The sequence below is a fragment of the Choloepus didactylus genome, chromosome 15, assembly GCF_015220235.1.
Source record: "Choloepus didactylus isolate mChoDid1 chromosome 15, mChoDid1.pri, whole genome shotgun sequence".
NCBI lineage: Eukaryota > Metazoa > Chordata > Mammalia > Pilosa > Megalonychidae > Choloepus > Choloepus didactylus.
The window spans coordinates 81451592-81479030 of record NC_051321.1 but is presented as its reverse complement, the minus strand read 5'-3'; the positions used below and the strand labels follow the sequence as shown (position 1 = coordinate 81479030).

At 40.3% G+C, this 27439-nt stretch overlaps 1 protein-coding gene across 1 annotated transcript in view; it reads left to right on the top strand.

Moving 5' to 3' along the window:
• The window catches only part of GRID1 (glutamate ionotropic receptor delta type subunit 1), a 737595-nt gene that overhangs the window by 471323 nt on the left and 238833 nt on the right, over positions 1-27439 (top strand). The window contains exon 6 of the mRNA XM_037804973.1: positions 27219-27389. Coding sequence (XP_037660901.1) covers positions 27219-27389 — 171 coding nt within the window. The remainder of the gene's footprint in view (positions 1-27218; positions 27390-27439) is intronic.

The following is a 27439-nucleotide window of genomic DNA, read 5'->3' as shown; positions in this document are numbered from 1 at the left end:
TTCCCCTTGGAAAGTGTCCTAAATGATGCTTTGAGGTTGTTAGGTTTTTTGACGGGGAAGAGAAGAGACCAAAGCTCAGTTGGAGAAAGTTTTATTTCTGCGCAGGCGGGCTGGAGCCTAAGATGGTAACAGCTCCGAACAAGGGTGGGAGTACAATTTTATAGCTTTTGGGAGGGGAGTGGGGATAAGATAGAGAAGTAAGGAGATGACATCAGGAGATTGGTTTGCTCAGGATAGGATAAGGAGTTGACATCAGGGAGGTTATTATGTTATGGCTCAGACTGCTATGTTAGCTAAGAGTCATGTTCATCGTGGGTGCAGGGAGTTCTGCCTAACAGAGGTCTCATAGAGACAGAAGTCTCAGCTCTGGTTCTCTTTTCTGTGGCCTCAAACCAAGAGATGTCATGTGCACAGGGTTAGCCTCATATCAGGGCTGGTTGAAGAATCCCACACAAATATCATATAGTCTCCAAAAGGGGAATGAGGAAACCATTTCATTGTCAGTGATCAGGACAGACCAGGATGCCATTTTGTGCAGTCCTGGAGACTGGCTGGCCACTCTGCAGAGGTGATGAGGGGCTGAGGTGTGAGGGGCCACCTGCTGCCACCTTCATAACTGGCGTTCATCCTGGACGGGTGCAGAGCAGGGATCCTGGTCGGAAATTGCTCGAGAGCCACTTTGTGAGGCTGTGATGGTTAGGCTCATGTGTCAACTTGGCCAGGAGATGGTGTCCAAGAGTCTGGTTCAAGCAAGCACTGGCCTAACTATTACTGCAAGGACATTTATTGCTGGTTAATAAACCAGAAGACTGGTTTATTAAATCATTAGTCAATTGATTGCATCTGTGGCTGATTACATCCACAAAGGACATGTCTTCTTCAGTGAGAGGATTCAATCAGCTGGATTAAATCCAATCGCTTGAAGACTTTTAAGAGAGAAGAAAGTGGACTGTTTTTCTCCAGTCAGCTATCCTTTCCTCGGGAGTTCATTGAACATCTTCATTGGAGTTGCCAGCTTGCTGCCTGCCCTATGCAATTTGGACTCGTGCATCCCCACAGTTGTGTGAGACACTTTTATAAAATCTCATATTTATAGATATCGCCGTTGGTTCTGTTTCCCTAGAAAACCCTATCTAATACGAGTCCAATGGCTCCTTCTTACCCTTGGTGCCAAGATACGTTTGCTGTGGGCCTTTGGACCATGGGAAGGACAGTGAGCCCAGCGGTTCCCCTTAGAAGCGAGGGAATTCACGCTGTTGAGTGCCTCCTGCATGCCAGGCCCTGCTCTGGGTGCTTTATAGGCATTATTTCAAAGAAAATTGAATCTGTCCATAAACACTCACTGAAAGGGATGGCAAGAATTTGGTCCTTGTTACAATGGAGGATTGCTTTCTCCTTGCCTCCGTGAAGACCGTGCAAAGGTCCCTGGGTTTTACACCATCGAGATCAGTCATAGAAAGTCCTCTGGACACTCAAGAAGTTCCAATCCACTTTGGCCCTCAGGTTGGGCAGGATGATTTTTTTCTGAAGCTGAGAACTCCATACCTGGGGCCACTCTCCCTAAATCCCCACCCAGCCAATTGTCTGTGATATCTCACTCTGGGTAGCAGTGTGTATCAGAGTACGGGCAGACCCCGAGCCCCTCCTTGGTCACCCGCCCCACCTCTCCAGGGAGCTTCCTGGCTCAAACCTCAATTGATAATTCTATTCTCCAAACCCCTGAGGGTTTCCCAGCAACGATTCCTATTAATTTCACCTTCTGTTGAAAGAAAATATCATTGGAGAGAGAAGAGCACAAACTTTCTAGAGCATCAAGTCTTGGTTATCTCTGCATGTGTTGGAGGGGGGTGTATGGTGGACTGGGAGGAAGAGGAATTGATGGAAAGCAGAGAAAAATAGCTCTAATTCTTTCTGATTCTTCTATGATAGTAAAACAAAATGCAAATGAACATACCAATGAAGAATCCTTTCAAAAAGCCATATATATATATAGGGTATTTTGCCAAATTGGGATTGTGCTGTTGTATTCTGCTCTCTGACCTACTGTTTTCAATAATAAGATATCATTAACATTTTACCATGTTAGTTAATGGCATTTGAATGGTATTGAATGGCCTAGTAGTATTCTGTCATTTGGAGGAATCATAATTTATGCAAATTTTCTCTAATGTTGGAATCTTAGATTGATTAAGGCTAGAGTTAATAATGCTGCCATCAGCCTCTCTATACCTAGATCCATTGATGTCTCTCTTTCTTTATGGTGGTAAAAAATATTGTTTCAAAATACGGGAACTCTTAAAGAGCTTGTATCACTTTTGTTCGAGTTCTTGTCTCATTCCACTCTGGTGAATATTACGTTAATTAAAGTTTTCCATTTTTATCAATATGATAGATGAAAAAAGTCTCACTGCATTGTTCTAGTTTGCGTTTCTTAGCTTATTACAAAGTCAAACATTTTCAATATGTTTTTGGTCTTGTCTACTTCTGATTTTATGGATTGGTTATTCGTGTCCTCTGTGCAGGCGTGTTAGTCTTACATGACTTGATTCTTACAACAACTGTATGAGGGGGGTATTATGAACACTAGACTCAGATAATAAGATCGAGGATTGGAAAAGATCTACATAGAGAGGAGCTGGGATTTTAAATTCAAGTCGATCTGCTTCCAAAGCCTCTGTTATCTCTATGCCTTTTAATCAGCCTAGTCCTACCTCAATGGGAGATGTATGCTGATTTACATCTTCTAAGGGTCAAAATTTCTGCACGAAATCAAATAAGTCTTCTGATTCTTATATTGGATTATACTATTTTAATTTTTGAATCCAAACTCTGTTTTGCAATTTAAAGTGACATGGAACTTTCTATTAACTAAGAGTAAACAGAAAAATCATGTAACTTGACAAAATTTCCGTCCAATTGAAGGGAATGAGCAAATTTAAAGGGTCAGTTTAGGACAAAATAAAGCAGCATTTAAGATTAAATCCAATGAGTCTTGTCTGTTCAAGGTCCTGGCTGTGCTCTGTGGGACTCTTCAGTGGCCCCAGTGGAGCCCCTCCAGGAAAACTCAGGGTGAGGGAGCAGGCCCACTCCTCACCCTTATGGGGAGTGGAATCCCTTCCAAGTTCTTTTTTTTTTTTTTAACCCCAAAGAAATGTTCCTCATGAAATCCTTTTTCCCTCAACTTTGACTCATCTGGACTTTTCATATCTTCCTTCTGGGTATGAATTTTTGAGGCCAAGAAATGGATTCTCGGTAATTTCCCTTGAACAATCTGGGCCAGGCCCTTGACTGTGGGATTTCGTAACACTGAAGCTTGCTGCCTCAGAGGATTTGCCTGATTTAACATAATGGTTCAGCTTAAGATAAAATATTCTTCCTCCCCTCCCTGTTGGCTGCAGGAAGAGGAGCTCTGTTACCCATGTTTTGCTCCTTAGCTCATGCCACATAGGCCAGGGAGAATTACATCCCAGGTGAGAAGCAGTCACAGCAAGGGGCAACTGGGACTTAGAAATGGTGACAACGGGGATGAAATTATGGACCAACATCCAATGATGGCTTACAGTATAAGGTGGTAATACGTGAGATAGAGTGTATTAGTTAGGGTTCTCTAGGGAAACAGAATCAACAAGGATATCTAAATAGAAGATTTCATAAAAGTGTCTCATGCAACTGTGGGGATGCAGCAAACTGGCAACTCCAATGAAGGTGTTGATGAACTCCTTAGGAAGTGCTTCAACTGATAGGATTAAATCCAGCTGATTGAATTCTCTCATTTTGGAAGACACACCCTTCATTGCTGTGATCAGTCACAGCTTCAGCCAATTGACTGAGGATTTAATAAACCAGCCTTCTGGATTATTAACCAGCCCCAAACGTCCTTGCAGTAACAGTTAGGCCAAGTATCACCTGGCCAAGTTGACACGTGAACCTACCCATCACATAGGGCAAGAGGATGTTCTACTGTATCTGCCCCTACAAGGACTTTGACTTTTATTTTGAGTGAGCTGAGAGGCCCCTGGAGCATTTGAGGTGACGAGTGATGTGATCTGACTTACATTCTTGAGGACCATTTCCGACTTCTGTGTTGAAAATATACAATGGGGTTTGGGTAGGAAAAGGCCAAAAAAAGAGAAAAATATTAGAAAGTTAGGTCCATTCCTTAGTGAGAGATGGTGGTGGCTTGGGCCAGGGTGGTGTGAGCAGAGCTGGTGAGATGTGCTCAGATTCTGGGATCTGAAAGGTAGAAGTTAGTAAGAGTTGCTGTCAGCTGACCAAAGAGAGAGTAAAGGACTAGTTCAAAGGTGAGCACCTGGCAGGTAAGGGAGATGGAGGTTTTAGACTGTGTGTGAGGGGAGGTATTTTATATTGGGTGTTTGGATTTGAACACAGGCAGTGTGGTCCAGTGCCTATACTTTCCTATTATTTCACAAAGTTTTGGAAGTTTAGTTGGCATACAATAAACTGCACTATTTGATGAGTACAGTTTTGAGTTTTTACATATTGTACACTTGTGAAGCTATCACCTCAATTATGATAATGAACAATTTCTTCACCCATGAAAGTTTCCTCATGCCCCCAGTGCAATCAATTTCTCACCTCACCCAATTCCCAGAGAACCTCTGATCTCCTTTCTGTCACCATAGATTACTTTGCATTTGCTGGAGTTTCGTATTAGTGGAATCATACAGTATGCGCTCTATTTTGTCTGGCTCATTTCACTGAGTGAAATATGATTTTGAGGTTCATTCATGTTGCTGTATATGTTGATGGTTAACTTTTGCATACAGTGTGAGGTAAGGGTTGAAGTTCATTATTTTATTTTATTTTATTGTTTGCTCATGGATATTTAATTGTTGCATCAAATTGTTACAACAAGTTCCATTTGTGGAAAGTATTATCCAATACCTTTTGAATTGCCTTAGGTCCTTTGTTGAAAATCAATTGGTTATCCAAATGTGAGTCTATTCCTAGACTCTCTACTGTTTCCAATGACCTATGTCTATCTTCACACCAGTGCCACTCTGTCTTAATAACTGTAGCTTTGTGGTTAGTCTTGAAATTACATGGAGTAAATAGTTCACCATTTTCTATTTTAAAAATTTGTTTTGACTCTTCTTGGTCCTTCACATTTTCACAGGGCTGGGAGTTGGGTAAGGCAAGTGAGGTGCCTGGGGCACAAAATTTAGTGAGCCATCCATTTTCAGGTTTGTGCAGATGCCTCACCCTAGTTCCAGGCCTGCAATTCCATATAACTTTCATAATTGGTTTGCTAATTTCTGGAAAAAACTTGCAAGGGTTTTGATTTCAACAGCCTTGTATCTATGGAAAATTTGGGGAAGGATTGACATCTTAGCAATACTGAATTTCCTGATCCATAAGCAAGGTATACCTTTCCATTTATTTATATTCTGTCATGTTTTGTGGTTTAAGTATATATATCTTGCTGTCATATTCATCTCTAAGTATTTAATATTTTATGATTGTAAATGGTGTTACTTTTTAAATCTCAATTTGCAACTGTTTGTTGCTAGCATATAGAAATATAGTTGATTTTTTAATATTGACCTTGTATTCTGCAACCATGCTAAACTCACTTAGTGGTTCTAACAGCTTTCTTTTCTAGAGTTCTTGGGATTTTCCATTTAGATAACCCATCTATGAATAAATACAGTTTTAGGTCTTCCTTTCCAATAGAAATGCCTTTTATTTCTTTTTCTTGCCATATTGCACTGGCTACAATGTCCAGTGCAATGTTGAAAAGGTGTAATGAAAGTGGGCATTTTTTGCCTTTTTCCTGATCTTAGAGAAAAATCTTTGATTTTGTAAAACTTGCTTTGAACCTTTGTTAGGTCAAGGAGAGTCTTTATTCTGTTCCTGATTTGATCCATTACTGAGGCATTACCTTGTGAGGGACTCTGTTTGATGCCCCTTGTGTTTGACGCCCAGAGTCCTCTCCACTCTGGCTGGTGGAAAACGCACTTTCCTGCTCTGAGGACTGAGCCCTTCCCTGTTGCTTTATGGTCCTTTCCTCGGACTCAGGTATTTTCATCACATAATGCCTTATTCAGTATCCAGCCAAAGACTCTACAGGAACTTTCTGCTTACTATGGGAGTCTTTTTTTTTTTTTTTTTAATATTTTCTGTGGATTTGTACTTTATGAGTTCTAACTCTCTTGACCTCCTCCTCAAACTCCAGATGGTCTCTTTCACTCATGGGAACCATCATTCTGTTCCTGGGGTTGCCCTTTCCATGCTTCAACCAGGAAAAAACCCTCTAAGCAACAAGCTGAGGCTCCCCTCATTTGTTTCCCTTATCTTGGGAGCCACTGTCTGCCTAAGTTGATTGTCCAAAGTCTGAAAACAATTGTTTAATATATTTTGTTTGCTTTTTAAGTTGTTTACGGTGGGAGATACATCCAGCTCCTGTGACTCTGTTATGGTCCACATCTATACTTTTAATCACCGGGTTATATGGCCTCTATTCTTCTGAATTTATGTTCTCACATCTCTACCCTGGGGTCTCCACAGTTGGATCCAGTTCAGATGTAGGGATTTGACAGGTTAAAGACATGGCTGTAAACTTCAGAATCATGACATTCCAGGGCTCTGGATGATCAATTTCATTTTCAAATAATCATTGGAAATTTATTTTGGTAATATTTCAGGATTTTAAATTATAACTACAGTTAAAAATCAGTTTTTGTAAGTTCCTCGGGGATAAAAACCAGGAAGTGTTAATGTGAAACATAAGGTCTCATTTTCCCAGTGTTTGGGATAGTTCTGCACAGATAAAAGCAGATTTAAATATTCCCCAGAGACAACCAAATTGGTATTGCAAACAAAATAATTAAAGTGGTTTGTAACAAGCAAGAAAATGAGGACTGTGAGGGATCAGCCACTATTATATTCATTTTTCTGTTTGAATATGTGTCTAGGGAGTATGGTGAGAATTAAAGGGCCCAACCAGCTTTTAAAAAATTTAACAACAGAAGGAAGAGCACTGGCTTTGTATTATGGGGATGGTTATGCTTAGGTCAGAGTTCTAAATGTTAAAAGTTTTGAGGTACACGTATTTTTGTGGGATTCTGAAGAATTCCCTTCCTTCTCTCTTTCCCTTACTCTCTGCCTCGTGTCCTCTTTCCTCCCTTTTGTCCTCAGTAGTACTGTGCTGATTTGGATGTATTATGTCCCCCAAAACACCATGTTCTTTGATGCAGTCTTGTAGGGGCAGACGTATTTGGTCTTGATTAGGTTGGAACCTTTGAATTGAGTTGTTTCCATGGAGATGTGACCCACCCAACTGTAGTTGATAACTCTGATTGGATTATTTCCATGGAGGTGTGGCCCTGCCTATTCAGCGTGGGTCCTAATTAAATCACTGGAGCCCTATAAGAGCTCAGACAGAAGGAGCTTGGTGCTGCAGCCAAGAGAGACGTTTTGGAGATGGCCACTGAAAGCAGACTTTTGCTGATGCTTTTCTTTGGAGAAGCTAAGAGAGGACAAAACACCCCAAGAGCAACATTTTTTGAGAATGCACAGGAGCTGAGAGAGGAGCTGGAACACAACCCAGGATCAGCAGATGCCAGCCACATGCCTTCCCAGCTAACAGAGGTTTTCCAGATGCCATTGTCCTTCTTTCGGTAAAGGTATACTTGTATGGATGCCTTAATTTGGATACTTCATGGCCTTCAGACTGTAAATTTGTAATCAAATAAACCCCCTTTATAAAAGCCAGTGCATTTCTGGTTTTTGCATAATGGCAGCATTAGCAAACCGGAACAAGTACTTACCCTGTCTGGTGTCCAGCACCAGGAGGACAACAGATTATGAGGGACATCCCCCTGCCCTCAAGGTCCTGATGCTGGTTCTAAGTCCAGCATAGAGTGAGAGATGGATTAGCACCTGCAGTTTCCCTCTGGTCTGTGCTGGGGCACTGGGACTTTGCAGTGTCCCCAGAACTAAATCAGAATTGTGGGTTGCACAATAAAGGACCAGATAATTCCCAAGAATTTTGGATCTGAGTCAATGGGGCTTCCTTATGCTGCTCTTGAGACCCCCTTTTTGGGGGTGCACAAAGGGCCACTTCTCTGCCTGCACCTGCAGAGAGCCCTGTTGCTTGGAGAACTTCTTATGCAGAGTCTGCCCTGAGTAGTTTGTTGAAGTGCAGACTCTAGATCTGTCCTGTCCTCCAAACAGCAGACACAGCTATTTTTAGTCTGTCCCTACAGTTATTTTGGTGCTTTTAAAATCAAGGGCCAGACCTGCAGAAGTAGACATTTCAGATCCAACTTGCAGCATATTTCAGGAAGATCATGTTGAAAAAGTGGGACTAAGGCCGGCAATCACCCATCCACTCAGGGGACTGCTCTTGACCTACCTTACATGCTCCGAGTCCCGCAGAATTAAGGGAACCTGCATGAGCTGGGACGAGTGAAATGGGGTTGTGAGAATTCAGAACTTGCTGGGTTGGTGGAAGCAGGAAGGCCATATAGGATGGAGGTAGAGAAGGAAAGAGAGGGAGAAGGAGAAAGAAAGAGAGGGGAAAAAAGGGGAGTGAAAACATGGGAAAGAAAAAAGTGAAACTGAACAGTGGAGGGAAGAGGAGAGACTGAGAAGGGTGGACACATCTCACAAACAGCCGACCCACCCCCGTCCGTCCGCACGTCAGTAACCAACAGAGGAGCATCAGTGGCTGCTCGCTCAACGCTGGGGAAACGTGTGGGCCCCTGGCTCGTCGGAGGGCAGATGTCCACCTTGTGCTCATAGTAGAATACAATGAAATAAAATTGAAAAAAATGATGAAATACCAATTCAATTAAATGAAATAGAATACAAGAGCCACTAAAATGCAACATTCTCAAGGGCTTTCTTGCGGCGTCTGTGGGCCAGGGATGGCAGATGCTCCTGGTGAGTCAGCGATCAGGGGAAGAGGGTTTCCTGGAACTGAGCAGAGAGCCTGGAGAGACAGTGATGTCCATGGTTGCGACCTCAGCCAGGGGCAGTTCTTCAAGGAACAGGGTCAGCTGCCCATTGCTGGCTGGGCAGGCTGGGCACACTCCCAGTAATGGACTTCGGCACAGGAGGCTGGATTGGGGGCTAACTCTGTCTGGGAAGCCTGAAGTCTAGAGGACAGGCAGAGCACTGGCTTCACTGGGAGCAGACATTTTAAATGTCATTTATAAAAATCAACTAATTTCCCATTTTATTGCATGTTAGGATGACTGAGACATTGATGTTTTGGCGGGAAGTCAAGTGTACTCTGAGGTGTCTTGGGGATGAGGAACAGGATAGAGCTAACGAGGGGGGTGGTCCACTATGGACTCAGGCTCCCTTAGGGGTGTAGAGGAGGCAGCAGAAGCCATGAGGTGATAGGAGAGCAGAAAAGACTGAGGCATGCCTTTTGTTGTCTTGCAAAGGTTGGAGAAAGAGCTTTAGAAGGTCAAGGAGAACTCACTACAAATCTCTGTGCATCCCACTTAATTTAGCCAAGAACTCTGGGAGGTACTATCATCCCACTTACAGATGAAGCTCAAAGAAGCCAAGTGCCTTGTACAAGTTCCACAAGGAGGGACAGGAGGAGCCAGAACTGGAACCCAAATCCATCAGATTCCAGAGCCTATGCTCTCTTCACTTTGCTGTTTAATATCTTAGACCTGCGCTTCTCAACTTTAATGTGCATTCGAATCACCTGGGGATTTGTTAAAATGCAGATCCTGATTAGGTAGTTCTGGGCTGGGGCCTCAGATTCTGCATTTCTAGCAAGCTCCCAGATGAAGCTGATGGTGTTAGTCCATGGACCACATTTTGGGGAACAAGGAGATCCCCTATTGAAATTTCCTATATCCTGCATATAGATCCTATATAGAATAGAGAGTGTCACGCATACCCCATGAGCTTTTAAAGGACAACTGATGAGTTCTTTTTAGAGACAGGGCACATCTCTGGGCAGAACAGCCTCTCAGAGGATACCCCTCCCATGTCCTCTCCTGGAAATGTGACCAGGGCCAAGCTTTGGCAGCAGCACCCCCCTTCCTCCCCAGGATGCCCTCGTCTCTGTGAAACCTTACTCTGCCTTGCCCTAAGTTATCTGTCGGGATCTGCTACAGCAAAGCATCCTGAAAGCCTGTTGACTTCTGTGGGTGTTATTCTTTCCTCACAACATTATTGAATCTTCCTATTTTCTCAACTTTTCTCAAGCCAACCTTCTCTGTGAAGTCTCTCTGCCATCATTAACTTTAGATTATGGATACCATGGCTTTTAGGAGGGAAATAAACTCCATTATTTCCCTAGAGATGTAATAATGCTGGAATCACCTAGATATTTGATAGATCTAGGTCTTTCTAAGGAATAAAACTAAATGACTAATGTGATTGCACAGCCCATATAAGTTTAATGATCTATACAAATATCTAATAATATTCTCCCCTCATATCAGAATGTTCAGAAATTTTACTGAAGTCTTAAAGATCAGGCAAAAGCTTATTTGTGATGAGTTTTGCATGTAGTTGGCCAAAATGTTGATTTAGAAGAAAAAGGGATCCTTAACTTTTTCAATTGCTATTTCAAATATTTTTCCTTATTATAAAAAATTATCCTCTTTGCTACTCGATGCAAACTGGAGTGAGACCTCTGCACTGATTCTCTGTTGTAAATAAAATATTTCTAAGGCTCCTAAGAGGTCCAGGGAGTGATAGAACAAATACCCATGTGTCTACCCTTCAAATTTGCCATATTTGTTGGAGACCTCAGTTTTTAAGAAATTGACCATTTTAGATATAATTGAAATCTTCTCAGTATCTCTTTAACAGTCCTATTAAATTCTACATCTGTCAGAATGTTTTGGACCACAAGTAATGTAAAATCTTAATCAAATTTTCTTAAATGGTATGAGAATGTATTATCTCACCATAGAGAAGGCTCAGGGATAGGTTGTGAGGTTTCAGGGTGGGGTGAATCGGGGGCTAAGTAGGATTCTCAGGAGCCCTGACCTCTGGTCTGGTGCACTGAGAGAGCTGGGCCAGCCCTTGGGTTGAGTCTCCCATGACTCCAACCTCCCAAGGCAGAAAGGCACTGCCGCTCCTAGGTCTTCTTTAGGATTGAGCAAACCTCCAAGAATTTCCCAAGGAGCACTCCCTCACATTTCAACAACCAGATCTGGGTCATGTCGTCACCCCTGAAACTGCCTAAAGGAATACGACCCCTTAGGTTGGCGGTGACCAAGTAGGATGTACTTGTGGTTCTGGGTATGGGCTCCTGGAAGCCCATATGGGCCCGGAAGGATGGACATCTGGCCACACTGGAGTATGACAGCTGGAAGAAGATGGAAAAGGCTGTCAGGTTATCAGCAAATGCATGTGTTGCCCCCTCCCCTTCCTCAGTGGTGGGCACTCCTCTGAAGTCGGTGTGTGTCCTTCACAGCTAAGTGTTGTTTTTTTTTTTTTTTTTTTTTTTTAAAGAAGTTGTAGATGTATAGAAAATACATAAATACATAAAATACAGAGTTCTCATTTACCACCCTATTATAAACACCTTGCTTAGTGTGGTACATTTGTTATACTTCATGAAAGAACATTTTTATAATTGTACTAGTAACTATAGTCCATCATTTAAATAGGGTTCACTGTGTTGTGTTATAAAATCCTATGTTTTTAAAACTTTTTCATGGAAACATACATGCAACCTAAAATTTCACCATTTAACCACATTCAGATATATAAGTTCAGTGCTGTTAATTATGTTCACAATGTCGTGCTAACCTCACCACCATCCATTGCAAAAATTTTTGATGAACCAAATAGAAACTCTGTACAGATTAAGCATTAACTACCCCTTCCCTATTCTCACCATGGCTCCAGGCAACATACGCTTTAGTTTCTGACTCTGTGGATTTGCTTATTAAAATTAGTTCATATAAGTGATATCAGACAAAATTTGTCCTTTTGGATCTGACTTATTTCACTCAACATGATGTCTTCAAGATTCATCCATGTTGTCACATGTATCAGAACTTCACTCCTGTTTGTGACCTTGTATTTCTTTATATGGCCTTGCCTAATTGCTCTGGCCCTAATTTCCAGTGCAATGTTGGAATAACAGTGGTGACAGTGGGCATCCCTGTCTTGTCCCTGATCTTAGAGGGAAAGCTTTCAGTCGTTCCCCATGGAGTATGATGTTAGCTGTGGGTTTTTCATCTATGCCCTTTATCATGTTGTGGAAGTTTCCTTCTATTCCTGGTATTCTTAGTGTTTTTATTAAGAAGTTGTGCTGGGTTTTGTCAAATATCTTTTCTGCATCAATTGAGATGATCATATGGTTTTCTCCCTTCATTCTGTAAATGTGGTATATTACATTAATTGATTTTCTTAAGTTGAACCATCCTTGCATACTGAGTATAAATCCCACCTGATCATGTATATAATTCTTTTAATGTGCTTGGGATTCTTTTAAATATTTTGTTCAAGATTTTTGAAACTATATCCATAAGGGATATTGGTCAGTAATTTTCTTTTCCTATGGTATTTTTATCTGGCTTGAGTATAAGGGTAATGCTGGCCTCATAGAACAAGTTAGGAAGTGTTCCCTCCTCTTCAATTTTTTTGGGAAGTTTAAGCAGGATTGGTGTTAATTCTTTTTGGAAAGTTTGGCAAAATTCACCTGCAAATCCATCTTGTCCTGGGCTTCTTGTTCAGAGGTTTTTGATTACTAATTCAATCTCTTTATTAGTTATTGGTTTGTTGAGATTTTCTATTTCTTCTTGAGTCAGTGTAGGTAAGTTGTGTGTTTCTATGAATTTGTCCATTTTACCTAGGTTATCTAATTTGTTGGCATACAGTTGTACATAGTATCCTCTTATCATCCTTTTTATTTTGGTGGGGTGAGTAGTAATGTCCCCCTTTTCATTTCTGATTTCATTTATTTGTGTCCTGTTTTTTTCTTTGTCTGTTTAGTTAAAGGTTTTTTGATTTTATTGATCTTTTCAATGAACCAACTTTTGCTTTTGCTTATTCTCTCTAATTGTTTTTGTTGTTCTCTATTTTATTTATCTCCATTCTACTCATTATTCCTTCCTTCTGCTTGCTTTGGGTTTACTTTCTTCTTCTTTTACTAGTTCTTCTAGTTTTGAAATTGGGTCTCTAATTTGAGATCTTCTTTTTAGTGTAAGCATCTATATAAATTTCCCTCTAAGCACTACCTTCACTGTGTCCCATAAGTTTTGTTATGTTGTGTTTTAATTTTCCCATTGCCTCAAGATGTTTCCTAATTTCCTTTGTGATTTCTTTTTTAACCCACTGGTTGTTTAAGAGGATATTGACTAATGTCCACATCAGTGAATTTTCCATTTTCCCCTCTGTTATTGATTGCTAGCTTCATTCCATTGTGGTCAGAGATGATACATTTCATGATTTCAATATTTTTGAATTTATTGAGACTTGTTTTGTGACCTAACATATGGCCTATCTTGGAGAATGATTCATGTGCACTAGAGAAGAATCTCTATTCTGCTGTTGGGTGAGGTGTTCTTTATATGTAGTTAGGTGTAGCTGGTTTAGAGTATCATTCAAATGTTCTGTTTTCTTATTGATCTTCTGTCTAGATGTTCTATCCATTATAGAAATCTCCTACTATTAATGTTGAACCATCTATTTCTCCATTCAAATCTGTCAATATTTGCTTCATATATTTGGGAGCTCTGCTGTTAGGTGCATATCTATTTATCATTTTTATGTCTTCTTGTTGAATTGACCCCTTTATCAGTGTGTAGTGACCTTCATTATTCCTCATAACGTTTATGATTTAAAATCTATTATATCTTCTATTAGTATAGCTATCCAGCTCTTTCTTGGTTACTGTTTGCATGGTATACATATTTTTTCTATCCTTTCACTTTCAACCTACTTATTTCTTTGAACTTAAGGTGAGTCTTCTGTAAACAACAGATAGTTGGGTAATGCTTTTATATCCATTCTGTCATGTCTGCCTTTTGACTAGAGAGCTTAAAATCCATTTACCTGCGAAGTAACCACTGATAATGCAGTACTTTCTTCTGCCATTTTACTATTTTGTCTTTGTCTTATACTTTCTTGACCCTCAATTCTTCTGTAATGCCTACTTCCATATTTGTTTGATTTTTTTTTATTGTACCATTTTGAATCTCTTCTTCTTTCTTTCTGAATATCTTTTCTATGTAATTTCTTTGTGGTTTTCATAGGGTTTAATTTAAACATCCTAAATCTATAGCAATCATATTTTGTTTGATACCAACCTATGGTCAATAGCATATACATATACTGTTTCTATATTCCTCTGCCCCCTCACCTTTTTTTACATTTGTTATAAATTGTATCTTGTACTTTGTATGTCCCAAACCATAGATTCATCATTAATTTTTATTCATTTGCTTTTAGCACCTGTAAGAAGTAAGAAGCCCAGCTGAATAACAAAAAATACAATATAATGATACAGGCATTTATAATTACCCATATGGTTATTTTACCAGGAGTCTCTATTTCTTTATGCTGCTTTTATCCACTGTCTAGTGTCCTTTCCTTTCAGTATGAAGAATTCCCTTTAGCATCACTTGTAGGGCTTTTGTTTATCTGGGAATGCTTTACTCTCTCCCTCGTTTTTGAAAGAAACTTGTTGGACATAAAATTTTGGTTGAAAATTGTTATCTTTCTGCACTTTATACATTTCCTACCACTGCCTTCTTGCCTCCATGGTTTCTGGTGAGAAATCAGCATTTAATCTTATTGGGATTCCTTTATACATAACTTGTTGCTTTTCTCTTGCAGCTTTCAGAGCTCTCTCCTTGTCTTTGGCGTTGTAAAATTTGATTACTATATATCTAGGTGTAGTTATCTTTGAGTTTGTCCTGTTTAGGGTTCATTGGAATTCTTGAATATACATATTCATGTCTTTTGTTAAATTTTTGGGAGTCTTCTGCCATTATTTCTTTGAATATTCCTTCTGCTCCTTTCTCTTTTTCTTTTCCTTTTGGGACTCCCGTAATGCATGCATAGGTATGCTTGATGGTGGCCCACAGGTTTCTTCAGCTCTGTTTGTTCTTTTTTATTCCTTTTTTCCCCTTCTGCTCCTTAGCCTGAATCATTTCAGTTGTCTTGTCTTTGAGGTCAGTGATTCTTCTGCCACCTCTATTCTGCTGTTGAAACCTCTAGGGAAATTTTTACTTCACTTACTGTGGTCTTCAACTCCAATATTTACCTGGAGAGACTCTCATATTGTGCATTCATTGTTTCCTCATATCCTTTAGTTCTTTCCCCATGTTTTCCTTTATCTCCTTGAGTATATTGAGGATCAGTTTTTTGAAAGTCTCCATCCAGTAAGTCCAAAGTTTTGTCCTCTTCATTGAAGTTTCTGTATTTTTAAGTTGTTCCTTTGGATGGGTCATTTCCTCTGTCGTTGTTTGTTTTGTAACCTTTTGTTGTGCACTGTACATTTTAGTATTTTAAAATGTTAACTCTGGGATTTAGTGCCTGAACTGTCTGTTCCTTAAGCTTGTGTAGCTAGTTATATGTCAGAGAGTTTATTGAATGCCAAAACAAACAAACCAAGGCAAAAAGTACCTTTCACTGCCTTTGAAAATTGACTCTGCTTTAGCTGGTGCTCTCCGTTACAGCTTAGCCCTCCTGTCAAGATCAGCCTGGGGGAAATGGGAAGGGCAGGTCCTTTCTGTCTCTCTGAGTCTGTCACCCCCCGGGGCAGTGGAGCCTGTTTCCTTTCCCGGCTTGTGCTTACTAGAGGTCTTAGGAATTCCCTGTGTACAATTTATAGGAGTTTGAGGGAATGCCCCCTCTTCCCCCTAAAATAGACCTCCTCCCCATCCTGTGTGCTCTCTTGAGTGACTTAATGCAGGTACCCCTTTGCCCAGGCTGCTTCAACTTAATTGTTTCTCACACTCTCCCAGCTGTCTGCACGCCATTTCTCTGCCCTCAGGACAAACTCTGGGAGGGTGAACCCCTGGCATCTTTCATGGATAAGTCTCTCAGACTTCCACCCAGTAGATTGGCCCTGATGTACCTGCACCCCATTATGCACACAGGGGCCACTCTGCTCCCTTTGGTACAGGGCTAGGGAACCACAATGGGAGCACAAGCTGCCTCCACCTCGTGTTGTTGAGGGGTGGGGCTGGGCCCAGGTAGGGCACCAGGAGCTCCTATTACGGCTTTTGAAGCTGTGTTTTCTTGATTCAGAACTTGCTCAGTTGATGAAGCCCTGTTTTCCACAGTTTTCCACAGTTTTTAGGAAGGTTATAGTCTTTAAGATCCCTCTGCCACCTTTGTCCAAGAAGGGTTGGAATAATTGCCACCCTCAGAGCTGGACACAGTGATCTAAAGTACCTGATCAAAGGAGAGATCTGGGATAAGACCACACATACACCTGGCATCTGGAGGACTAGGTCTTTATGTCCTTCCCTGGCACCAGCAAGTTGCACCAGGAGCCCGAGCTCCGGTCCCTGCTGTTGCCTGCCAGGAGACTGGGGAAAGGGGGATGGTGGCCACTGTAGGGAGGGTGAAACTCACCTGTATTTATCACAATTCACCAGCTGCTTCCTCCTGCTCCTCCCTGGATGAGCCACTAGATTCTGGAGTTTCAAAGTAGTTAACAGGCAGTTTCTACCAGTTCAGTAGATGTTTTGGTGGAGGGACTGATTCCACAAGCTTCCTCCTCCACCGTCTTCCCCCACAACTAAGTTTTTCTCATGCTATTGCCTACATTGCTACAAAAATATACCTTATTTTATATATCATTCTCTCACTTGCTCTACTTTTTCTTTTTTTTTTTTTTCTTTCTTAATTCTGATATCTAGGTCTCTACAGGCAATAATGTAGTAATGTAGATTTATTTAGTCATTTTTACAATGGTATAATAATGCATCATAGAGCTTCTATTGCTCCTTTGATTCTCTTTTTTATGTTGTGACATCAGGAGGCCTGGATGGAAGTGAGGCAGAAGCAGCCGAGTCTGATGGACTCCTTTGCCTCCAGATTACCCTGTTGCTGTTGTCATCGTTATTTTTACTCTTCCCAGAGTCAGCAGCAAGGAACCCTTTAAAAACCATTACTAGCACTATTGTCAGTTGGTCATTACCTTTGTTAGGGTCAAAGGCTTCTTTGAAAAGCTGGTGCATGGGGTTTCTCCACAGGAAAATGCACTCGTATTTCTGTGCTTTGCAATTTCTGGAATGGTGAGTCCCCACCCTGAGCCAGCCTTTGCCTCTGGCTGGTGTGCACCCTTCCCTCTGAACAGAGCAATCTCATCCCTTTCTGGTCTCTGGCAGTGCTCAATTAGAAGGGCAATTTTGCCTTTAGTCAAGGAATTAAGTGTGTGCATTCTCTGGGAATGCTAGGATTGGCTTTCCTTTAGAATTTTCCTATTTTTTCTTTAAGCTTACTTAATCCTTTGCAAGTGAGGTAGAGATTTGTAGAGATTTCCTGATAATTTATTTGACTCCAAATGCAGATTGTCTGAGCTTCAGTGTGCATTTTCAGTAAAGGATCAGAGACAGTGACTGCTTTTATTACTTATTGCACAAAGCAATTCTCATGTTTCATTGTTTTCATAGAAAGTTCCTTTATGCGTACTACAAGGCACAGTTTAATCAGTCCTGAAAATTGTTTTTTTTTCCTCATGGCTGGCAAGGATTTAATCTTAACTGGGAACTCCATCCCTGATTTTTCCTCTCTGTGTTTTAGTTCTATCAATATTTTAGTTTTCAAACTGCTAATACTTTTCCACTTGAAAATGGAGCTAAATCCAGCAGTATATTGCCATCACCCTCTTCCCATTCCATCAATCATTAAATACTCTAGATGCTACATGTTAACTCTCTCAAGATAATCCATTTGCCATCCCGCTAATCCAAATCACCATCATATCTCACAGGGCTGCTATCTTGACAAGCAACATTGATAAAAGAGGACTTATGGGTGGAGCCTATTAGATTACAGGAAGAAATGGTAACAAAGAAATTCAAGGGTTTTTGGGACAACAGGCAAATAAGAAGGTGAAAATTACAGAATGTTTATCATTTTGCATCCAAAATAGTGAGATGATTCAAGAATGCAGTTGGGTATGACCAAATGGGGGGAGAGGATGGTCAGTCAAGATTGTGAATGCTTCTCTTGGGACTTTCAGAAATGTGCCCCCCTCCCCCCCTTATAGTTTTAATGCCAATGAATTTAGGAAAAGGCATCAGATGAAGCAAATATAAATTTGTAATGTAATAACTGAGGCTCATTGTGTCACACCCTAGCAAAACATGTAGGGAGGAGTTTCGAAGATTGGCATGCATCCACGAAAAAGGACGGGATAATGAGCTAAAGAATAAACTTCCGTACAGATCTGTTTAATGGTATGTGATCATGGCAGAGTAATTAATCTGACTGATGCCTCCAAAAGAAAAAGAACCAAAAAATCTGGATATATTTTAAAAAAATATTTTTAAGTGAATCGCTGAGTAAGAGTCATATCCACAGAGGCCAAAAAAAAAAAAAAAAAAAAAAAAAAAAGTGAAAATGGGAACTCTGAGTAATAAGCTTCAAATTTAGTTTTTGCCTTGTGACTATTTGCCAATCTGTGGAGACTTTTAGCTTTTATTCTTATGGCTGTGTGGGACATAGGACACATGACATCAATTGTAAGAACCAACCAAATGTGGAGCCCAATGAAAGATTTCCACATAAAGCTGGAAATGTATCTCCTCATTGTAAGGACTAATGAGAAGTAAACCCACTGTGCAGAAGAGGATAGAAAGGAAAATTTCTTATCTTGATTTGGGGTTGCTGGAGAAAGAAATTTTTCCTGAGAATTGATAGCCCTCATGTAGGTTTGCAACCCAGTTCATAACACATGTGGTACTGAAAACTCTCAAAGGAGAACTTAATTTACTATAGTTATAAGTGCCTCTAGGTAGATGGTAAAAATAAGCATAAATCTTCTCTGAATTAATGTAAATTCCAGTCAGACATCAAAGAATTCCTAAGGAAGTTTTAAGGAAAATGAGATCCCACCTATAAAATAAAGTAAGAAACAAGTCACCATGAGTGAGAAACAGGTTAAAAAGTTCAGTTTAATCAGTCCTGAAAAGGCTTTATAATATTAGAATTATTTGACATAGAATATTAAATAAGTATGCTTAAATATGTTTAAAATAATAGAGGCCTGAAAATATGACCAAAGAATAGGACACCTTAGCAAAAGTAGAACCAAGAAAGAAACAAACAAAGCTTCAGGAAATTAAAAACCTGACGATTGAAATTGAAACCTTAGAGGACAGGTTAAAGTTCAAAGTGCACACATATTCCAAGATAATTAGTACACTGGAAAATATTAAGAGATTATTTAGAATGTAGCCCAGAGAGACAAAGAGATGGAAAATATGAAAGAGAGGTCAAGACACATAGAAGATATAATGAAAGGGTCTAACTTACTTGTGATTGGATTTCTAGGAGAAAATAGGAGATAATAAGAAAGAAATAATATTCAAGGACATTGTGGCTTAGACTTCTTCAGAAGTATTGAAAGAAACTGAAACTGAGATCTAGGAAGCCCAAGGATCAAAATGGGAAAAATCATCCACACCTAGGCAAGCACATATAGTAATGCAAGAGAACAACAAAGACAAGGAACAATCTATAAAACATCCAGAGAGAAAGGACAGATCCTGCACCAAGGAGTGGCAATTAAACTAACTTCTAATGTCTGGATATACTGGGCTGAATAATGACCTCCATAGATATCCAGGTCCTCATCCCTGGAACATGTGATGTTGCCTTATATAGCAAAAGAGAGTTTGCATATGTGTGTAAATTAGGCATCTTGAGATGGGAAATGATCCTGGATTTTCCAGGTGGGCCTTCTGTGCAATTGCAAGTGCCCTTATAAGAGGGAGGCAGAAAGGGAGTTGACTACAGAGAACGGGAGAAAGCAATATGCAGTGTGACCACGAGGGCAGAGATTGGAGTGATGTGGCCATGAGCCAAGGAGTTCCCAGAGCCACCAGAAGTTGGAACCAGCAGGGAAAGATCCTCCCTTAGAGCTTCAGTGGAAGCATGGCCCTGCTGACATTCCTAGTGTCTGGAACGGAGAGAGAATACATTTCTGTTGGCTGTAAGCCACCAAGTTTGTGGTAATTTGTTGCAGCAGCAATCGGAAACTAATAGGCTAGACAAGAATGGAAGCCGAAAGACATACTATCTTCAATGCGCTGAGAGAAAGTTAATAGTCAGCTTAGGATTATATCTTTCAAGAATGAGATCAAAGTAAAGACATTTTCCAGCAGGCAAAACTGAGAGTTTATCATCAACAAAACTCACATTAAAGGGAGTCCTAAATGACGTACTCCAGAAGAAGGGACATGATGACAGATGTAAGGTTTGAGGTCCAGAAAAGAATGTCTAACATATATAAAGATAAATGTTGGTTAAATAGGCAAACATTGTCTGTATAAAATAATGGTGATACTATGTAATATGAGGGCTTAAAGAAAAGATAATGTAAGATAAAAAGAATTAAAATACTGACAAAGCACTTTAGTTGCGATGATGGTGATTGGTGATAATAGTGAGTAAAATACTGATTAACTTCACACTTTTTTTCAGTATGAAAATTAAATATCTAAGATAACCAATGAAACAATAGCATAGAAAATGTAACTTCCAAAAGAGAATTAAAAATTGAAAACAGGAAAAATGAATCAAAGGGGAAGATAAAAAGGAAGGGAAATACAAGAAACAGTAAAATCAAGGTAATTAGGAAAGCACAAAATAAGGTAGAAATCAATCCAATTATATCAGTAATCAGAGTCAATATAAATAGATTGGGCTTTCCACTAAAAGTCAAAGATGGATATTAAAAATATAGTACACTTTATTTACTTAAGTCCAAACTGAAATGTGAGAGGTTTTTAATATAAAGGAAATATAGACAGAATTCAAAGGGAAATAGGCAAGTTCTTTATTTCATGGACAAGTCCAACTGACAACTGGACAGCAAATGCACAGGGAACATTTGTGCAAACTGACTACATGCAGGGCCACAAATCAAGCCTCAGCAAAATTAAAAGGATTGATATCACACAGTCTACATTCTCAGGTTACATGTATTTAAGTTAGAAATCGATAGATAGATAATTAATACACAAACACACACTCCCTTATGTTTGGAAATGTAAAAAAAAAATGCCCTTCTAAACTACTCATGGGTCAAAAAGAAATCATAATTGAATTTTAAAAAGAATGATAAAATCAGTATATATGATAAGTTGTGGAAGGTAGCTAAAGCAATGATTCAGGGTAAATTTATTACCTGCCTCATTAGAAAAGATAAAAATTTCAAGATTAATGAGCTAAGCTTCAGAAGTTGAGAAAAATTACCTAATATATCCAAAGAAAATAGAAAATTAGAAATAGTAAGGATAAGAGTAGAAATTAATGAAATAGAAACCCAACACATTAAAGAGTATCAAGTAAGCTGAAACTTGCTTTTAGAAAAGGATTAATAAAATTGACAAACTTCTACCATGAAAGTAAGAGAGAAGACACCAGTTAATGTTGGGAATGAATGAGGGAATATAACTTTAGATGCATTAAAGAGAGGAGAAGACGACAATGGGAACAATTTATGCCAATTAATTGGAAAGCTCGAACAATATAGTTAATTCTTAGAGAAAACGACTTAAGGCAAAGAGGAAAAACAGCAAAATTCCTATTTAAAAAAAAGAAATTTAATCAGTAGTAAAAATATTTCTATAAAGAAAATACCAGATGAGACGGTTTTATGGTCTAGTTCTACCAAACATAAAAGAAAGAAATAATTCTAATGTTACAGAAACTTTCAGAGAAGAAAGGAGAGAGAAACCCCCCCCACTAATTTTATGAACATAGATGAAAATTATTAACAAAACTAGAAATACAATCTTTTGTACATTACCTTTTCAATATATGAAATATATGTTAGGCTTATCCCACAAACAGAAGAGTAGTTTTGCATTTGAGAATTATTATAATTTACTACTTTTGCAGATTAATGGAATAAAAATATATGATAATCTCAATAGATGCAGTGAAAACATTCAATATAATTCAACATCCATTCATGTTAAAAATTCTTAGCAAAATAGAGGCAGAACTTCCTTAATCTTAGAAAGGATATCTTAAAAAATAAAGCAAATATAACACCAAGATTGAAGTCTATCTAGCAGTTGACAATATGCTATTGTCCCAGAAATAGACAAATTGACCAGTGGAACCAAATAGCAAGCCCAGATATTTCATGCATATTCTAAGTTGGTTTATGTCAGAGCTGAAGCAAGAGGAGAGAGTTGCAGGTATCTATTACAAGAAAAAAAATCACCCACACATTTGGTAGCTTAGAGCAACAATTTATAATTATCTTTCATTCTATCAGTCAAGCAAGTCACTAGACCACCCCAGATTCAAGGAGAGGGGAATTAAACTACACTTATGATATGAAGTATAGTGTGTGCTGGCTTTGGGGACTATCCACCACTGAGAGGATGTGAATCGGTAGTGCTGTGGTAATTGAAAATTCATACAGAAAAAGATGAAACTGCATCTCTACCTGATACCACACAAAACATCCATTCCAGTTGAATTTAAGATATATGAAAAAAGGTAAAACCATAAACCCTTTGGAAGACAATGTAAGATAATATTTTTATGTCCTTGAAATAGGAAACGGTTTTGTTTTTAAAAAGAAGAAATAGCACAAGCCACAAAGGAGGAAAAGCCAAATTTCATTTATTAATAAGAACTTCTGTTCATCAAATTATATCTTAAATAGGGTTAAAATATAAGCCAGAAACTGGAGAACATATTTGTAGCATGTGGCAAAGGTTTGGTATCCAGAATTTTTTATAAAAAAAGTCCCACAAATCAATTCAATATGCTATAGACCCAATCCAATGCAAAAGTGAACAAAAACACAAAAGCAAGAAATACAAAGGATTCATAAATGTAAGAAAGATATTCAACCCTATTAAGAATCCAGGGAATGATGTACCAATTCATACTGAACTGGCAAATGTTAAAAAGTTGAAAAATATCAGATGCTAGTAGGGGAGCAGAACAGGAAATCTCTTTACCACATATAATTATAAATTGGTACAACCATTTTGGAAATTGGGCATCAGCAAGTAAAGTTGAACATGATCATATTCTCTTATTCAGGAATCTAATTCTAAGTATATACCCTAGAGAAATTCTTGTACAAATACACTGATACACATGTAAGAAAAATGTATATAGCAGCATTGTTTGTAAAAGCAAAGACATTCAAATGGTAATCAACAATAGAGTGCATAAACATGGTACCGTGATACGATGCAATAGAGTACAGCCGTGAAAATGATTAAACTCCAGCTGTGCCCATTATCATGAATAAATCACAAACACTTAATATTAAACCACTGGTTCTCAAACTTTGATGAGTATCTGAATTACCTGTGTAGTTAATAGAGAACACAGAGGCTCAGTTTGTACATGAGGGATAGGGATGGACCTGTGTTTTTATCAGGTTCCCCAGGTGATTCCAATACTGTAAAGTTTGAGAACCACTGTACTGAAAAAAAATCACAAGAAGCATGCATACTCTGTAGATTACACAAAGCTAAAGGAAACATACAAGACAAAGCAATGCACTTCTTTTGGGTTTCATGAGTCATATTGAGACAAAGGTTACATCTCGTGAGGAGGAAGGGCTAAGTGTTTGGGGAGGAGACAGCCAACCAAGGTGGTGGTAATGTTTTATTTTATTCCTTGACTTGTTGGAAGACATGCTGAAATCATTTTATTATTTATTTGATTTTTCACATTTAATGTATGTAATACTTTTGCATGCTGAAATCATGTTATTATTCACATTTAATGCATGTGATGTCTGTGTGCATAAGATATATTTCACAATATAAACTTAAAAAGCAATGAAATAAGAAAGATTGATTTTTGGTTCTGCACACTGAAGTGAGTGTCTGGGTCTGAGCCTTCGGGTGGCTTCTGCCTCCGATTTACTTTCTTGGAGGTCCGTGGAGGTCCACCGTGGTAGCACACACATTGCTTTGCTTCTTTTGCTTACTGGCAGCATGATCTGGAAGAAATATTTATAAGAAAAAGGGAAGGTTCCTTCTCCAAGTGGGCCATGTAAATTGGCCATTTGCATGTCCCTCCCCACCCTTGCGAAGGTCCAGGACTGGAGCAGGACCTGGCATGGACCTGCAGGAACTGAGGGGCCACCCAGGTTTGAAATTCTCTGAGGGGAGGAACATATTCAGATCTCCTATGGGGCATGGTGGGGAGAAGGGGTCAAGGACTCGGGGGAAGTGGCTTCTGCACATTCTTAGATTCTAATTAGAGACGCCTCTGGATTGGATGATGAGGACCCACTGGAAGCACAGGAAGTGGAACAGAAGTCCATTGGCAGAGGGCATGTGTCCTGAATGGGAGAGAGTGGAATGAGAACCAGGCCAGGGAAGGCAGGAATGTCTGCATAGATCTAGAGGAAGGGCACTGGCAGCTAATGGGTTTGCTGTAGGAGCTGTGCCAAGCCCTTAGGAGCCCTGGGAAGGCAGATTGAAGAAGGAACATTGTGGAAAACAGTGCACTGGGGTGTAGGCTGAGCCCCCTCAGGGGTGGCTGCTGCTGGCTCACATAGCCACTCCTCCCAGGGCTGCCACCAGCTTGCGGGGGAGCTGAGGGTCTCTCTTGCCAGGAAGGTACCGCACAAGCCTGGAAGTCAGGATCACAAACACATTTCCATTGTCCTATGTGGGGTGGAGGGCAGAAGTGCCCAGTGCCACTGACTCTCCTTCAAGGAAGCTGAGGAAGCAGGAGAGGTTTTAGGAGAATAAAAGAGCTTCTAGGAAAATGGCCTGGTGGCTTCTGCCATTTTTCTCCATTGAGAGAATGCAGGAAAAACTTCTGGGAGGTGTGCCTGCTCATTTAACCCCTTTATGCACATTCAAATTGTGTTTTCAGGACCCCATGTTTTCTCTAGATTAAAAAAAAAAATCCCTTCCCAAATCCTATATAGTCTTTCCCCATGGTAAAGCTGACTGCTCTACTCACTGATCTTTTTTGTATTGCATGTGATTTCTGTCATTCTAGAATGAGAGGGTCGGGGCGGGTTGACCAGATGAAACAGAGCAGAATGTGGAGATCCAGCCTTGGCCACGCTCTCTGCTGTGTTCCCTAAAGCCCAGCGGTGCTCTGGGCTCAGCTTACTTGGTGGCCCTAAGAGGTGAACATTTTGCAATTTCCCCATCTTTTGTCTTCTGTTGGTCCCAACCCGACATTATCACCTTCCCTTAAACAAACTTTCATCTGAAGTACAAAGGTTAGTGACTTAAATCCAAATCCAGTATCGAATAGCACTTTAATTTGTTTGAAATCATTACTATTCCACATACTAGGGAACCACCGATCATCCCTAAAGGAAGTAACTGTTCATTTTTTACTTTTCCCCAGATCTGGCACATGGTGTTGACTGCCCAGGCTTCACACACACAGCAGATTCCTAAGACGGTTCCTGAATTACATTGTTTACCACTGTGCTCTTCAAATTGTTATGTTCTCGTTTGATTGATTTTGAAACCCCTAATCACTAACTTCTAATGTACTTAGGTCCATTTATACCACCACAGAGTCTCAAAGCTAGAATATGCTGCATTCAAGAAGGAAGCTTTAAGACCCATTTTAAAACCTAGCTATTATTCACAGTGAAAATCTTGACTTTGTAGCCGACTACAGATTTAAGTCACCTTTTCAGGAATCAGTCAGTGGATCTGAGCTTTGCTTAACCCAACTCTCCTTCTCGCCCCTTGCAAAACCCTTGGTGGAGAAGACTCACTTTTTTTTTTTTTTTTTTTTTTTGTACTTTCTATGTTGCTCTCAGCCACAGACATTTCTCTGTCCTCCCTGCTCTCTTCCTCCAGTTTTGTTCCTCTCTACTCCTCTGTTCACACAGCAGCCAGAGAGGTTTTCAAAAAAGGTAAGTCTGACTGTGGCTCGTTTGTGCTTAAAACCTTCCGAGGGCTCCTCATTGCCTCTAGAGTGGGCTCCATGGCGTGGTTTACCGACCTCCCTGATCTGACCCTGATCCAGCTCTCACCTGGCTGGGGACTGTTGTCCTCTTCACCCATCACTAGCTCCCGCAGCCGAGGGCCAGGCGCCTTGCACCTTCCCGGGTCCGTGGAGCCTGTGGGATTTCACACACCCTGCTTCCTCTCCTGGACCTCATCTCCTGCAGCACCACCAGCTCCTCAGCTGCAGCTCCCACCACCACCACACACACACACATACATACATGCACTTTGCTAACAAGTTCATCCTTCTGGTTCAGCTGAAGTGCTAATTCTTCATAGAAGCCCCCTACCAGCCCCTGACCTGGAAAGATCTCCCTGTGGCAAGCTCTTTTGTTGCCTTGATGTGTCAGAAGGTTCATTGTTAAATGGATTAACAGGAATATTTACATCATGGAATTCCTAGGGCTGTTGTGAGCACTAGAACTAACATTTAGAAAGCATATGGGCTTCCTTGCATAGTCCCTGGATTTCCTCATTATGATGCTCATCAGTCTCATTGAGTGGGGCCTGAGCTTTGCCAGGAGTGGATCAGCCTCCTTGTTCATGGCTGTCTCCACAGTTTCTAGTTCCACACACACGCCAGAGGAGGTGTTCGATAAATTTTGTGGAATGAATGAATGAATACATTTTCAAATTTGTATGCGTGTTTTTTTTTTCTTTTCTTGAATGCATCCAATCATAAAAGAATTGGGAGAAACTCATTGCATTTCGATTCAACCATGTTGGAGAAAACCCAGCTTTCCTGACCTAAATCAGGAAATGACTCCCAATAGGAAATTTAGCCTTTATTTCTTACCAGGACACTTGATACCACTCTTTCTTAGAAGCTTGCTGGCAGAAAAGCAAAGGCCTGGGTGGGTTAGCCTTGGAACTCTTTGTCTGGACTTCAGGAACAACACTGACAAATCCTGTTTGTATTTTAGGGGTCAGCTGAGTATCACCCATAAATAGGCAACTAGTTAACTGCGTGACCTGGGCCCCTCTGCTAACCACTTCTGCATTTGCTACCCCAGACTGCTGGCCTGGCTGCCTCCTGATGGGCCTTCTGCAAAGACAGTTCACGAGGGGTGATAAGCCTGGGTGTGGTTGTCTTCCCAGGAAATCAGCGACCCCGAGATCCTGGACTTGGTGCACAGCGCCCTGGGCAGGATGACTGTGGTGCGGCAGATCTTCCCGTCTGCGAAGGACAACCAGAGATGTGTGAGGAACAACCACCGCATCTCCTCCCTGCTGTGTGACCCCCAGGAGGGCTACCTCCAGATGCTGCAGGTGAGTGCCCTGCGCCTGCGCCCCGTCGCCCACTGACTTCAATCACTGGA